Source organism: Mesoplodon bidens (genome assembly GCF_964165515.1).
Source record: "Mesoplodon bidens genome assembly, chromosome: 19".
Taxonomy (NCBI): Eukaryota; Metazoa; Chordata; class Mammalia; order Artiodactyla; family Ziphiidae; genus Mesoplodon; species Mesoplodon bidens.
Window position 1 is genome coordinate 10,325,548 of NC_138179.1, and position 13,174 is coordinate 10,338,721.

The window sequence follows — 13,174 nt, forward strand, 5'->3', positions numbered from 1 at the left end:
AATGCCAGAGAGAATGGTAGAAACTACTTTTTGAAATGTTACATACTGCCACCTCTTGATGGCAAGAATAAATATCAAAGACTCTGAATTGAAAGGTGATTTAGAAGAGTTGGACTCCAATATGAAGATCTTAATGTTATTTATTTTGCTTATATTTTCCTCATTTTGAATGTATAAGAATGATAAATGATAAAAATAAGTGTAACTAAGTCTGAAAACTCCTTCAGTGAGTATAAAATAAAATGTGTGAGTGATAAGAAAGCATTATGCTATGGCTGAAATGACAGGATTTTTGTTTCTTAGTATAAAAGTAATGGTGTGTCTTACAATTAGTGACATTTTTGATTTGATGAAATATTGTATTTATTCTTTTTGCTGGACTTGAGGCTAATATTTATTTAGGTTTTTGTAAGTATTCATAAGCAGGATTGGTCCATAATTTTACTTGTTCACTGTACAATTTTGGTATCAGTGACATACTAGGCTTATAAAATGAGTTGAGGAATTCTTCTTCTTTTTCTTTTCTTTGGAACAATTTGAGTCAGTCAGATGGAGGGTTATCTCTTTCTTGACAGCTTGGTCTTGGCCTAGTAGTTTTTTAAATGGGAGGGATGGATTTTCGACTACTGATAAAATTTTCTTCATTGATTTAGGTCTTGAGTTTTCTATTTCCTTTTGAGTCTGTTTTCATAATTTATATTTTTACGGAAACCTTCTATAAAATGGTGCTTTTACCCTTAGAGCCTTATTTTCTTGTGTATTATCCTAGAGGTGCTGTCTCTTTTTGGTATGGTGGGGCTGGGTGGGTGGGGATTGAGAGAGGATAATATGTTTCTAGTATCCATTTAGTTCCTTTGCTTTAATTTATTTAAAAATATATTAAGAATATATTTATTAATTGACATATAGTTGATTTTTTTAAAAAATTTATTTTAATTGAAGCACTTTCTTTGTTTTTAGAAGTATGTCTCTAAAAACAGCCTATAGCTAGATTTTTATTATTTTTAAAAATTCAGTCTGACATTTCTTTTAACTGGCAAGTTAATATTTTATGATTACTGATACATTAGATTTACTTCTGCCATATAATTTTGATACTTTCTGTTTATCCTTTTTTATGCTTTTTCTCCTTTACTACCTTTTATTGGATTGACCCTATTTTTAAATTTAGTTTATTACCCCTCTTTTCCCTCTGCTAGTTTGGAAATGATACATCATATTTATTACTTTAAAAATTTTAACTTGCTGGGCTTCCCTGGTGGCGTAGTGGTTGAGAGTCCGCCTGCCGATGCAGGGGACACGGGTTCACGTCCTGGTCCGGGAAGATCCCACATACCGTGGAGCGGCTGGGCCCGTAAGCCATGGCTCCTGGGCCTGCACGTCCGGAGCCTGTGCTCCGCAATGGGAGAGGCCACAGCAGTGAGAGGCCCGTGTACTGCAAAAAAAAAAAAAAAAAATTTAACTTGCTTACTTAATATAGTTAATAACTCTCTGCTCCCCCCCAACAATACAAAGTCCTTAAAACATTTTAAATATAGTTATCCCCTCTTGTTTTTTTTTTAATTTATTTTATTTTACTTATTTAAAATTTTTGCGTGCATTGGGTCTTCGTTGTTGCACACGGGGTTTTCTCTGGTTGCAGCGAGCAGGGGCTACTCTTCGTTGTGGTGTGCAGGCTTCTCATTGTGGTGGCTTCTCTTGTTGGGAGCACGGGCTGTAGGCATGCGGGCTTCAGTAGTTGTGGCACAGGGGCTCAGTAGTTGTGGCTCACGGGCTCTAGAGTGCAGGGTCAGTAGTTGTGGCGCATGGGCTTAGTTGTTCCGTGGCATGTGGGATCTTCCTGGACTGGGGCTCCAACCCATGTCTCCTGCATTGGCAGGCAGATTCTTAACCACTGCGCCACCAGGGAAGTCTGCCTCTTGTTTTATATGTGTTCTTATTCAATATTTTAGTTCCATTTTGTCTTTTAGATCCCCTAAATTAGTCATAATAATAATTATTATTATTGTTTTATACAACAATAAAAGAGTTCCTGTTTATGTTTTTCATTCTTTGTTTTAAAAAATATTTATTTAGTTAGTTATTTGGCTGTGCCAGGTCTTAGTTGCAGCATGCGGGTTCTTAGTTGTGACGTGCCGGATCTAGTTCCCTGACCAGGGATTGAACCTGGGCCCCCTGCATTGGGAGTGCAGAGTCTTAACCAACGGACCATCAGGGAAGTCCCTCCATTCATTTTTTAAAAAAACATAATGTTTATTTATTTATTTATTTGGTTGCACTGGGTCTTTGGTTGTACTGGGTCTTAGTTGCAGGCTCCTTAGTTGCCGCTCGCCGGCTCCTTAGTTGTGCCACGTGAACTCTTAGTTGCAGCATGCATGTGGGATCTAGTTCCCTGGCCAGGGCTTGAACCCGAGCCCCATGCATTGGGAGCATGGAGTCTTAACCACTGTGCCACCAGTGAAGTCCCACTCCGTTCATTTTTAACTCATTGCTTTGTTTACCATTCTTTCTTGCAACTGTACTCTTCCAACTGGCTTCACTTTCTTTCTTTCTGTTGTATATCCTAGTCCTAGTGCAAGTCTGGTAGTAATACTCTCAGTTTTGCTTCCCTCTGAAGGTCTTCATTGCCCTCTGCTATTGAGTGGTAATTTACATATAGTATAAGCCTTTGGTGTCTGGCTTATTTCACTTGGCATAATGACTTCCAAGATTCATCCTGTTGTGAGAAGTGTTAGAATTTCCCTCTTTTTTATTACTGAATAATATTCCATTGTGTGTATATACCACATTTCGTTTATCTACGTTAACCACTATTTTCTCTCAGCATTTTGAAAATATTATCCTATTGTTTTCTGCTTTGTATGTGCATTATATATGCTTTATAATTTTAACAGTATTGGCAAATTCCCCTCCTAGGGGTTATACTAATTTGCACTACTGTCAGCAATTTATAGAGCATGGGACCCTTTTTTTACCTTTTTTTTTTCACTTGGGTAATATAAGTTCTTCATTTGCTCCTGAGCAAGGTACAGACTTTGGGCTTTAATATCTTATAGGAGCCCTGAGCAGAGCAAGTTTCTTTACTGCTTCACTTGGCAGGTGGGTAGAGTTTGTCTAGCATCAAGGCTCCTGTTTCATTTAGGGGCCTAGTGTCAACTCCTCCTTCAAGTGTGGCCCTGTTTCTGTGTGGGCATTAAAAACTTGACATCTAGACCAGATCTTGTGTTTTTCCCAGGCTTCTACAGTTCACCTTCAGAGTTTATCACTCTGTTTTGGTTTCCTCTTGAGGAAAATCTCCCTTTCTCTCTTTTAAGTTCAGCCATACAGTTTTTTTTTTTCTATTTATTTTAATTGTGTAAAATATTCATGACATAAAATGTATCATTTTAACCATTTAAAGTGTACAGTTCTGTGGCATTAAGTACATTCACATTGTTGTGCAACCATCACCACCACTCATCTCCAGAACATTATTCTTTCAAAACTGAAACTTTTAACCCATTAAACAATAATTTCCCATTCTTCTCTCCCCCCAGCCTCTGGCAGCCACCATCCTACTTTCTATTTCTATGAGTTTGACTACTCTAAGTACCTCACATGAGTAGAACCATATAGTATTTATCCTTTTGTGTCTGGCTTATTTCTCTTAGCACAATGACTTCAAGGTTCATCATGTTATAGTTTCTTTATTTTGTGGCAAGTGTTACAATTTCCTTATTTTTTAAGGCCAAATAATATTCCATTGTATGTGTATACCACATTTCATTTATCTAATCATCTGTTGATGGGCACTTGTGTTGCTTCTACCTTTTGATTATTGTGAATTATGCTTCTATAAACATGTGTATGTAAGTATCTCTTTGTGTCCCTCCTTTCATTTTTTTTGATGTATAACCTAGAAGTGAAATTTTTGGATAATATTGTAATCTGTGTTTAACTTTTTGAGGAACTACCATAAACTTTACATACCTACCAGCAGTGTACAATGGTTTCAATTTTTCTATATCTTCACCATCACTTATCATTTTCTGTTTGTGTTTTTTAAATAATAGCCATCCTAATGAGTATGAAGTGGTCTCTCATATTGAGTATGTAGTTTTAAATATGCTTCATTTTATCTGGCAATTTTCTGTGTTTGTGAATTGAGGGTGAGGTGGAGGGTCGTCCACATTGGCTAAATCTGCTATTTGCTACAACTGCCAGACCTACATTTTTTTTTTTTGCGGTACACGGGTCTCTCACTGCTGTGGCCTCTCACGTTGCGGAGCACAGGCTCCGGACGCGCAGGCTCAGCGGCCATGGCTCATGGGCCCAGCTGCTCCGCGGCATGTGGGATCTTCCCAGACCGGGGCACGAACCTGTGTCCCCTGCATCGGCAGGTGGACTCTCAACCACTGCGCCACCAGGGAAGCCCAACCTACGTATTTTTAATTCAAGTTGTTTAACTAATTTTCTCTTTTGGAGAGTAGCCAACTTTTGAGTACATAAAAAATTCATGACACTTCCATTAAAAATAAAAAAGACTTTATCGTAAGTTTGTTTCATAAATCTCTCAGTTTCACTTAAAGAATCATGAGGCAAGAACTGTTATCCCCCTTCTGCCATTCTCTTCCTAACAGTTTGTTTCCTACCCATATATTTTTTTACAGTCCTTTCCATGACAATAACTGTTTCTTTGAGATCACTTTACTGGTGCCATCAGTATTGCTTTATGTTTTGATCCTGTCTGATAGTCATACATTACTGCCTTCCCAGCCTCCCACAATACCACTGTCATTCCAGGGTTCTTGCTCTTGAACATAATTCAGTTTAATATCACTAAGTATTAAGGCCTTGTAACAATCCATTCACTCTTCCTTTACAGCTGCCCATATAATTGTCAACGAGATCTAGGGGAACAAGGGTATAATCATTACGGATATCCCCAGCGATGCTGTAAATAGCCTTGCTTTCCCTATCCTATGCTAAATTGAGGTCTTTAAGCTTATCAACTAGGAAATCAAGTGTCTCATGAATTAGAGTTAATCTTCAGTCATACTTTGCCTGGCCAGATGTTTAGGCTATGTAGGAGGGGGACAGAGATGGGAAACTAGAAGATCAGTGTTTCAGTATTTAGAAGATCACTGATTTAGTGCTTTTAGTGAAAAACAAACATATGCTGCTAAACTATCTTTACAGGTTGCCTTGCAACACGGACTTAATTGTGGATTCTTGACTATGCTGCTCTTTAGTTATTTCATGAATATTAGCCTTTCTTTATAAAGGAGACTTTGGGACCCGAGTTGGAGCCTTTACTGAGGGGCATTGTGTTTGAGGACAGAGAGAGAAGGGAAGTACCAGGGTGCTGGTATTTCCCCAGAGCCCACAGATGGTAAGAATTGTTTTCCCATGACCTGACTTGCCACCTTCTCCGTGCTCAGCAGAGTCCTTGACAGTACAGAACAGAGCTGATGACAGTCACAGTGAGCAATGACTGCAGTCTCCTTCCTTCTGAGATTTTCTCAACATTCTCAATTGCTTAGTCCAAGAATCCACTGGCATAGCCCTGTGTCTGCTCATTGCCTGGGCCAGGATGGAGCCAAATGTCTTGTTGGACAAATAGCCTGTGGGCCTGAATCTGGCTCCTGTCCGTACCTTGGAGATAAATCTTGATGTGGAGTTTGAGGGACAGGTTTGGGCCATATGCTTGCCTGGCAGGTGCTTCACAAAAGCTCAAGATGCATAAGGTAAGGCTTCAAAAGCAATGAGCTTCAAAGGATCTTTCCCATTGCCTGTTTCTTCTGTTGCCCTGGAGCTGTATACGAGGGCCAGTTGGTTGCACCATGTTTGTTAGTGGGAGTGCTGTTGACATCTGGGAGGCACCGATTATTGTGTTGACTGTTCTATCCACTGTAGAATGTTTCACATTCCTAGCACCTGGCCACTAATGGCCGGTACACCCCCATTCCTTGTGACAGCCAAGAATGCCCCTGCATTTCCAGGTGTCCTCTGGAAGGTGGTACCACTGAAGGAAACTTCAACTGTTCATGATCCACCCACTTGTGTATCATTGTATTCTTTGTCTTCACTAAACTTCAGCCTCAGTTAGTACTCTTTCTACCTCACCCCCAATCCAGGTCAGAGAATCTGATGGGCTATCCTGGGGGGAGGACAGTGTTGGAAACCCACTGGGTCATGGTGTTGTCTTGGTGAAGCAGGGTTGTGCTGGCAGCTAAGAATTTTGACTTGGGAGCCAGAGTGCATGGGATCATATTCCATCTCTGCCATCTATCAGCTGTGTGACCTGGGGCCAGTTACCTAACCTCAGTTTTCTCATCTTTAAAAGGGGGATAATATTTTACCTATCTTACAGGATTGTTGTGGGGATAAGTTTGTGCAAATTCCTTCACACAGTGCTTGATTCATACTTTGTGCTTAACAACTGCTTAGCTTTTTTTTTTTTTTTGATTACCATCAGTGGTATGCATCAGAGAAGGGTTAGGGGTGCAGTTTGTGACATACACAGAGTAAAATCAGCTAGTGCAGAATAAACCTGTAAGTGTCTGACTGTAGCCAGTGGAACTCAGTGTCAACATTGCTTTGTCTGTAGGACCAGGATTTTGCTGCCTGGAGGCAGGTTGCATCTTGAGAGTGTGCCAGAGGGATGCCAAACGAGTGTTTGCTCTCCTGTTTCCCCTTTGGCTCACCTCAGCCTCTACCCTAGACTGTGACTGAAGAAACTTGGGCATTTTTGGCCAGGGTGGGAGGCTCACGTTGCTGAAAGGCCAGAAGGCCTGTAAAGCCATTTTTCCTACAGTGCTGGGCCCGAGCACTGCACAGCGTGAACTGAGAGGCCTTTTCTGTCAGTCCAGCTGGAGCTTTCTAGAGACACAGGCTTGACCTTCCACATCCATGTGGGTGAGCTGGAAGAGTGTGGTTTCAAGGCACCAAGAACATCCTGATACTCAATCCTACCTAACTCCTGTGGCTAAAATGCCAACATTAGCATTGAATTCCTTTGTATTAAGCAATATCTGCTTTCTGGGTTTTTGTTTTAAATGCAAGTGTGCAAAAAAGGGTTAACATGGCAGATCTGACTCCTGTCTTTTGAAAGGCCTGCTTCCGCAGTTGGTCCTTGCTTGGCATCTGGAAACTTGGATTTCAGGAGTATTCCCACCGCCCTAACATCAAAGAGTGGCTCACTGTGCCTAAACGGTTGACAATACGGCTTATGCTGAACATCTGCTTTCCTTTGGGAGTCTGGAATTTGGGTACATGTCAGGCACAGGGTGCCCGTGTGACCAGTCTCTAAGAAAAACCCTGGGTACTGAGTCCCTAATGAGCTTTCCTGGTTGCAAACATTGCACACATGTTGTCACAATTTCTTGCTGGGGGAATTAAGAGCTTCCGGTCTGACTCCACTGAGAGGGTCCTTGAAAACTTGCCCTTGGCTTCTTCTGGACTTAATCCTATGCACCTTTTACTTTGCTGATTTTGCTTTGTATCGTCTTTCTGTAATAAATTATAGCCATAAGTATGACTATGCTGAGTCCTTTGAGTTTTCCTAGTGAATCATCGAACCTGGGGATGCTCTTGGTGACCTCCAACACAACAATATTCCTGATATCCAAGAAAACTACAGAGCCATATCTGAGCAAAAATCCTCAATAAAATATTAGCAAGCCAAATCCAGCATCGTATAAAAAAGATTATACACCATGACCAAGTGGGATTTATCCCAGGAATGAAAGGTTGTTTTAATATCCCCAAATCAGTTAATGTAAGGACAAAACCCACACAATCATCTCAGTGTGCACACAAAAAATCATTTGCAAAATTCACAATACAATTCAGTAAAATTAGAGTAGAAGGAAACCTCCTTAACCTGATAAAGGGCATCTATAAAAAAACCCACAGGAAACAACATACTTAATGCTGAAAGCCTGAATGCTTTCCACCTGAGATCAGGAACAAAGCAAAGCAAGGATGTCCAGTTTCACATCTTTGATTCAACATAGTACTAGAGGTTTAGCTAGTGCATGTAGACAAGAAAAGGAAATAAGAGGCATCCAGATTGGAAAGGAAGAAGTAGAACTATGTTTATTCACAGACAACATTATCTGGTATCTAGGAAATTCTAAGGAATTAATATACACAAGTTGTACTTAGAGTGGAGCACATTGTCAAGTTTGCACGAGGATGAGTTCAGGGGACTTTCTTCCGGGAGTTCTGAAAAGGCCTGGCAACTTGGGTCTTGGAGGCAGAGGAGACGTTAGATGGGAAATAAAAGATCTGCCTGCGGTCTGGTATATAGTTAATTGATCTACTAGAGCGCATAGGTAGGGAGGAAGACAGTGTGCTCTGATGTGCATCCTTAAGGCCAGAGCAGGGGACGTAGAGGTTGTTAGCTGTTTAATACTCTACTGCCATGCCCGTGCCTTCTCATGAATTACTCAGAGTGAACGAGGCTCTCACCAAAGGGATGGGAGTATGGCTTTTGGAACCAGGCAAATTCAAGTTTGAAACTTGCTTCTTTCCCTTGCCTAGCTGTGGGATTTGGGGCAAACTGCCAACCTCGGTTTCCAGATGGGTTGATGGTAGTAACTACTGTATCTGTTACAAAGACATGCTCTTGACTTCCAGCAACTGAGATAAGTAACTTAAGCAATATAGAAGTTTCTTTCTCAGAAGCAGGGAGATCAGGGCTTGTATAGTGGTTCCTCAGTATCATCTGGGATCCAGGACCCTAATCTTTTTTGTTCCACTATTGATTTCCATTCTTAAAGTTGCCTTTATGATCCATGATGTCTGTTGGAACTTCACCTATCATAACCGAGTTCCAGGCAGGAAACAGGAGAAAAGGAGAAAGGGTCCAAAGGGCCCATCTCAGGAGCCTGTCTTTGTTTTAAGGAGACTTTTCAGAAGTCCCACACAGTGATTTCCTCTATATTTTGTTAGCCACGGCTTAGTCTTTTGGCTACACCTAGTTGCAATAGAGGCTTTAAAATGTAGTATTTAGTTAGGCACATCATCACTCTAGATAAGACCAGGGTTCTCATGCTGCAGAGGTACGGAAGCATGACACTGGGTAGGCAAAGCGGTCCCAGCCACATCTTACCCTGCTGAGCTGATGGAGGGGCTCAGTGATGTAATCCCTGAAAATACCAAGCACAGAGCAGGAGCTCATGAGTGTTCTTTCCCTCCCTCCCCCTGGCTCTCGAGTGCTTTAGCCAGGAGTAAGATGAATTGTTCTTTATGGGGCTGAGTACAGAGTATAGGAGACAGGGTCACTAACCAAGGGATCCTTCCAAGGGCAGCGTCTTTCCCATGTCTGAATACTTGGTTCAGTGCCTACCACTTTATCATGCTCGTAAGTGCTTTTCGGATGAATGAAAGAGTGTGGGATTTGGAGTCAGGTAAACCTTGTATTTGAATTTTGTCTTTACCACTTCCTAGTAAGGTTACTTAACCTCTTGAATCTTAGTGTCCTTATCTATAAATTGAGGAGGATGATAGAACCTACTTCACAGTCATTTTGGATCAAATAGGAAAGCACTTTGTAAACTTCCCAAGTACTGAATGGATAGCATTGAATTTTATGGGGAAAAAGTAGTATGGGAGGCAAAATTTGTCCCTTGAGGTTCCCTCCCCCTTGCTCAGCCTGCTTCTCTTCAAGCCATCTTTGTCCAGTTCGTCTGGAGCATCCTACATAGCTATGAGCGTGGACTCTGAAGCCAGCATGCATGCCTGGGTGAAGTCTCAGCTCTGTCACTTGACTGGTTGACTCTCAGTAAGTTACTTAACTGCTCTGTGCCTCAGTTTCCTCATCTCTAAAATGGGAATCATAAAATAGTACCTAATAGGGTTGTTTGGAAGGTGAAAAGACTTTATGAAGTTTTAAGAACACAGTGGCACTTGGCACCTTACATCATACTCCTGGCACATGGCGTTAGCTACCGTTAATATTTGGCATTCTCTTTCTCTCTGTCTACTTTGTCTACATTTTATGTTCTTTTTCCTTCCCCACTGAAATTCACATCCTCTGTCTCTCATGAATGATGAAGCACCTCTTCCTCAGTCCCTGTAGCTGTCCAGTCAGCCCTCCCTCACCATCCTGCTTCTCTCTGGTGATGCCCCAGTGGATGACAAACAGTTTGCCGCCTCCTTGTCCTCGCAGAACCCTAAGCAGCAGCAGAGTGTGAACTTGGGAGCTGGCGGTGGGGGTGGGGTGGGGGTGGACTGCTGTGTTGGGAATGGGAGGAAGGCTCCTGTCCGGGAGGGTCACCTGAGTGCCCAGCCCCCACCAGTCATCACTGTGGCCTAAGGGGCCTTACATCACACCACCCCACCTCCCTCTCCTGCCTCATCTCTCACCCTCCCCGCTCCCTTCACTTCTTTCCAGCCACACTGGCCTCCTTGCTGCTCCTCCTGTCAAGCTCGCTTCTGTCTTGGGGACTTTGCTTTTTCTCAGCCTCGAACACTCCTCCCCCAGACCCTTGCCTGGCTTACTCCCTCACTTAATTATTGCACTTCCTTTTTTAAGAAGTACCCTGCCTCCTGCCATGTTCTGTATTGTCTGCTTTATTTTTCTTCAGACTACTACTCACCACCTGAGATTTAAATAAAATGCGTATTGGTTACTTTTTTACTTCCCCTGCACCAGAATGCAAGATGCTTTCTGTCCTCAGCTGAATCCGCAATGCCTAGAACAGTCCTTGGCACATAGTAGGGGCTCCAGGAGCTTTTGTTGATCTAGTGATAGCTAGTTAATGCTGACCTAAGCACACTTTCTCTGACCGTTTTTCCCTTGTTGAGCCCAAGAGGCAGGGGTCTCTGGGGTGGGGTAGGGTGGGGGGCTAGTTATCACCTGGTGGGCTTCCGTAGCAAGGCTTGGGATGCTGTTCTGGGACCTTGTCTTGGCTGACCCCTACTCTCTCCTCTTCTGGCCCTAGATCATCTGTTCCCATAATTAAAGACAGTTACAATCAGTTTACCCAGCAACTTCATATGCCTTGTCTCCTTCCTAATTTTCCACAACTCTCATACTTAACTCAGGGAGGCCGGTCCACCGTACTCTAGGGTAGACTTTTCTATCAGAGCTGACCGCAGGGAAAAGTGGCTTCTGTGTGGCTCTTGGAGGAAGTGAGGCCTCAGCCTTGGAGACCAGGCCACCTCTTGGTGGGAGAGATTTGGTAGGTATTCAGGCCCTGGTAGTGGAATAGTATGGACTTTATGATCCTTTCAAGCCTGCAGGTTTATGATTCTCCAATCCTTATCTTCCCCATGAGAATATTAAGGCTCAGAGCCATTAAAAGCCTTGCTCAAGGTGTAGATCAGGGGAGAGGGGGCATTCAGATGAGAGAGGCATAAAATATCCTAAAGCAAGGTGTACAGAGGCCCTTCAGGCCCATCTGATTTGTACAGAGCAGCTTGCCCTTCCACATGCCTTCCTTTCCCACCTGTGGTGCGGAGCATAGAACCCACAGTGCAAGGCTTTCTCATCCTCAGGGCTGGCCAGGGCTGGCCCGGGTGCTGTGTGCCGGGCTGGCCGTGGAGAGACAGGACTAAAGGCAGGGCTCCCTTCTCCAACCTGGACAGCATCCCCTGGCTCAGAGGCTGCTCAGGGCCAGCTGTGCTCCACCCCTCCCCAGCCTCTACATTTTGCTGCAGGCTATTAAGTGTCCCCATCTGCACATCTCTCATTAATTAAAAATGCTACAAACCATCTGTTCGACAGGAAGCCTCAGAGAGGGGCTGCTTGCCCAAGGCAGCATTCTCTCATACCTCTCAACTTTAATTGAAAACTTATTTTTAGAATAAACCCAGGCATATAAACCCTTCTTGCTGCTGATGGCAGTGATGATGGAGGGGCTGGGGGCGTGGAGAGCCCTTAGGTGCCAGAGGCTCTGGAGTCAGGGGCGCTGGTGTTGGGCAGAATTTAGGACACTTGGCATTAGCCAGCTTGTCCAGAGAGGGTGAAGACACTGAGGCTGTGGTACCTAGGGGGAGTGAGGGCCAAGGAAGGAAGCTGGAAGCTAGAGAGACAAGGGCAGAGATACAGGGGAGGCCCAGCTTAGAGGGGTACCACCTGGGCGTGGGGAGAGCCAGGAGGCCCAAGGTGTCTCCTAACTGCCCCGACTGAGTGTGGGCCAGGGCCACTTCCCCAAGTCAGTTACTTCCCCTCGCTGGGATACTGGACTTGGTCCTTGCTTTCTGCAGTGGGGTGGTTTAGAGATGGGGACACACTTGAGGATCCAGTTCCGCCACTAGGGACCACCCACAGGAACTAGGGCAGATCCCTGGTCTCCATCCTTGTTCTGACTCTGCTTCCCTCTACCCCGGCTCCATTTTCCCATTGTCCCTGCCCTGCGTGTCTCCCTGGGAATAGTGTAAAAGCTTTGCAGTCCCAGTCACTCATGAGATGGGGACGGGGGGTGGTAGAGATTTCAACCAAGGCCTGGCCCCCTGGATACTCTGCCCCACGGCTGGATTTCTTGGAAATGGGCGGGGCAGCTCCTGGCAACTGAAGAATCCTTCTCCCCCACCCACACACAAAAGGCACTTGGGTTCACTAATGACATTCTTTTCAACCACCCCCTAGCAAGACAGAACAGGAATTATCATCTGTGTTTCCACATGTTCCAGAGAAGGAAACTTTATTTTTTTAAATTTTATTATTTATTTATTTGTTTATTGGCTGCGTTGGGTCTTCATTGCTGCGCGCAGGCTTTCTCTAGCTGCAGTGAGCGGGGACTACTCTTTGTTGCGGTGCACAGGCTTCCCATTGCAATGGGCTCTCGTTGCGGAGCATGGGCTCTAGGTGCGCGGGCTTCAGTAGTTGTGGCATGCGGGCTCAGTAGTTGTGGCTCGTGGGCTGGCTCTAGAGTGCAGGCTCAGTAGTTGTGGCGCACAGACTCAGTTGCTCCGTGGCATATGGGATCTTCCCGGACCAGGGATCGAACCCATGTCCCTTGCACTGGCAGGCGGATTCTTAACCACTGTGCCACCAGGGAAGTCCCGAGAAGGAAACTTTAGAAATAGGAGGTGACTTGCCCAAGGTCACACAGCATTTAGAGCCAGTCCAGAATCCAGGTCCCTGGCACCAAGGCCAATTCTCTTTCCGCCCCATCTCACTGCCTCTTCTGGTCACCTCCCTCCTCTGAATCTTGGAGCAGAGGGGATGATGGAGACAGGG

At 44.1% G+C, this 13,174-nt stretch overlaps 1 protein-coding gene across 1 annotated transcript in view; it reads left to right on the forward strand.

The window, feature by feature from the left end:
• The window catches only part of CCT6B (chaperonin containing TCP1 subunit 6B), a gene marked incomplete at both ends in the record, with an annotated part of 38,809 nt that extends 28,506 nt beyond the window's left edge, over positions 1 to 10,303 (forward strand). Inside the window, 1 exon segment of the mRNA XM_081219834.1 lies at positions 10,067 to 10,303. Within this exon segment, the coding sequence (XP_081075960.1) occupies positions 10,067 to 10,303 (237 nt within the window).
• Positions 10,304 to 13,174: the final 2,871 nt, after the last annotated feature.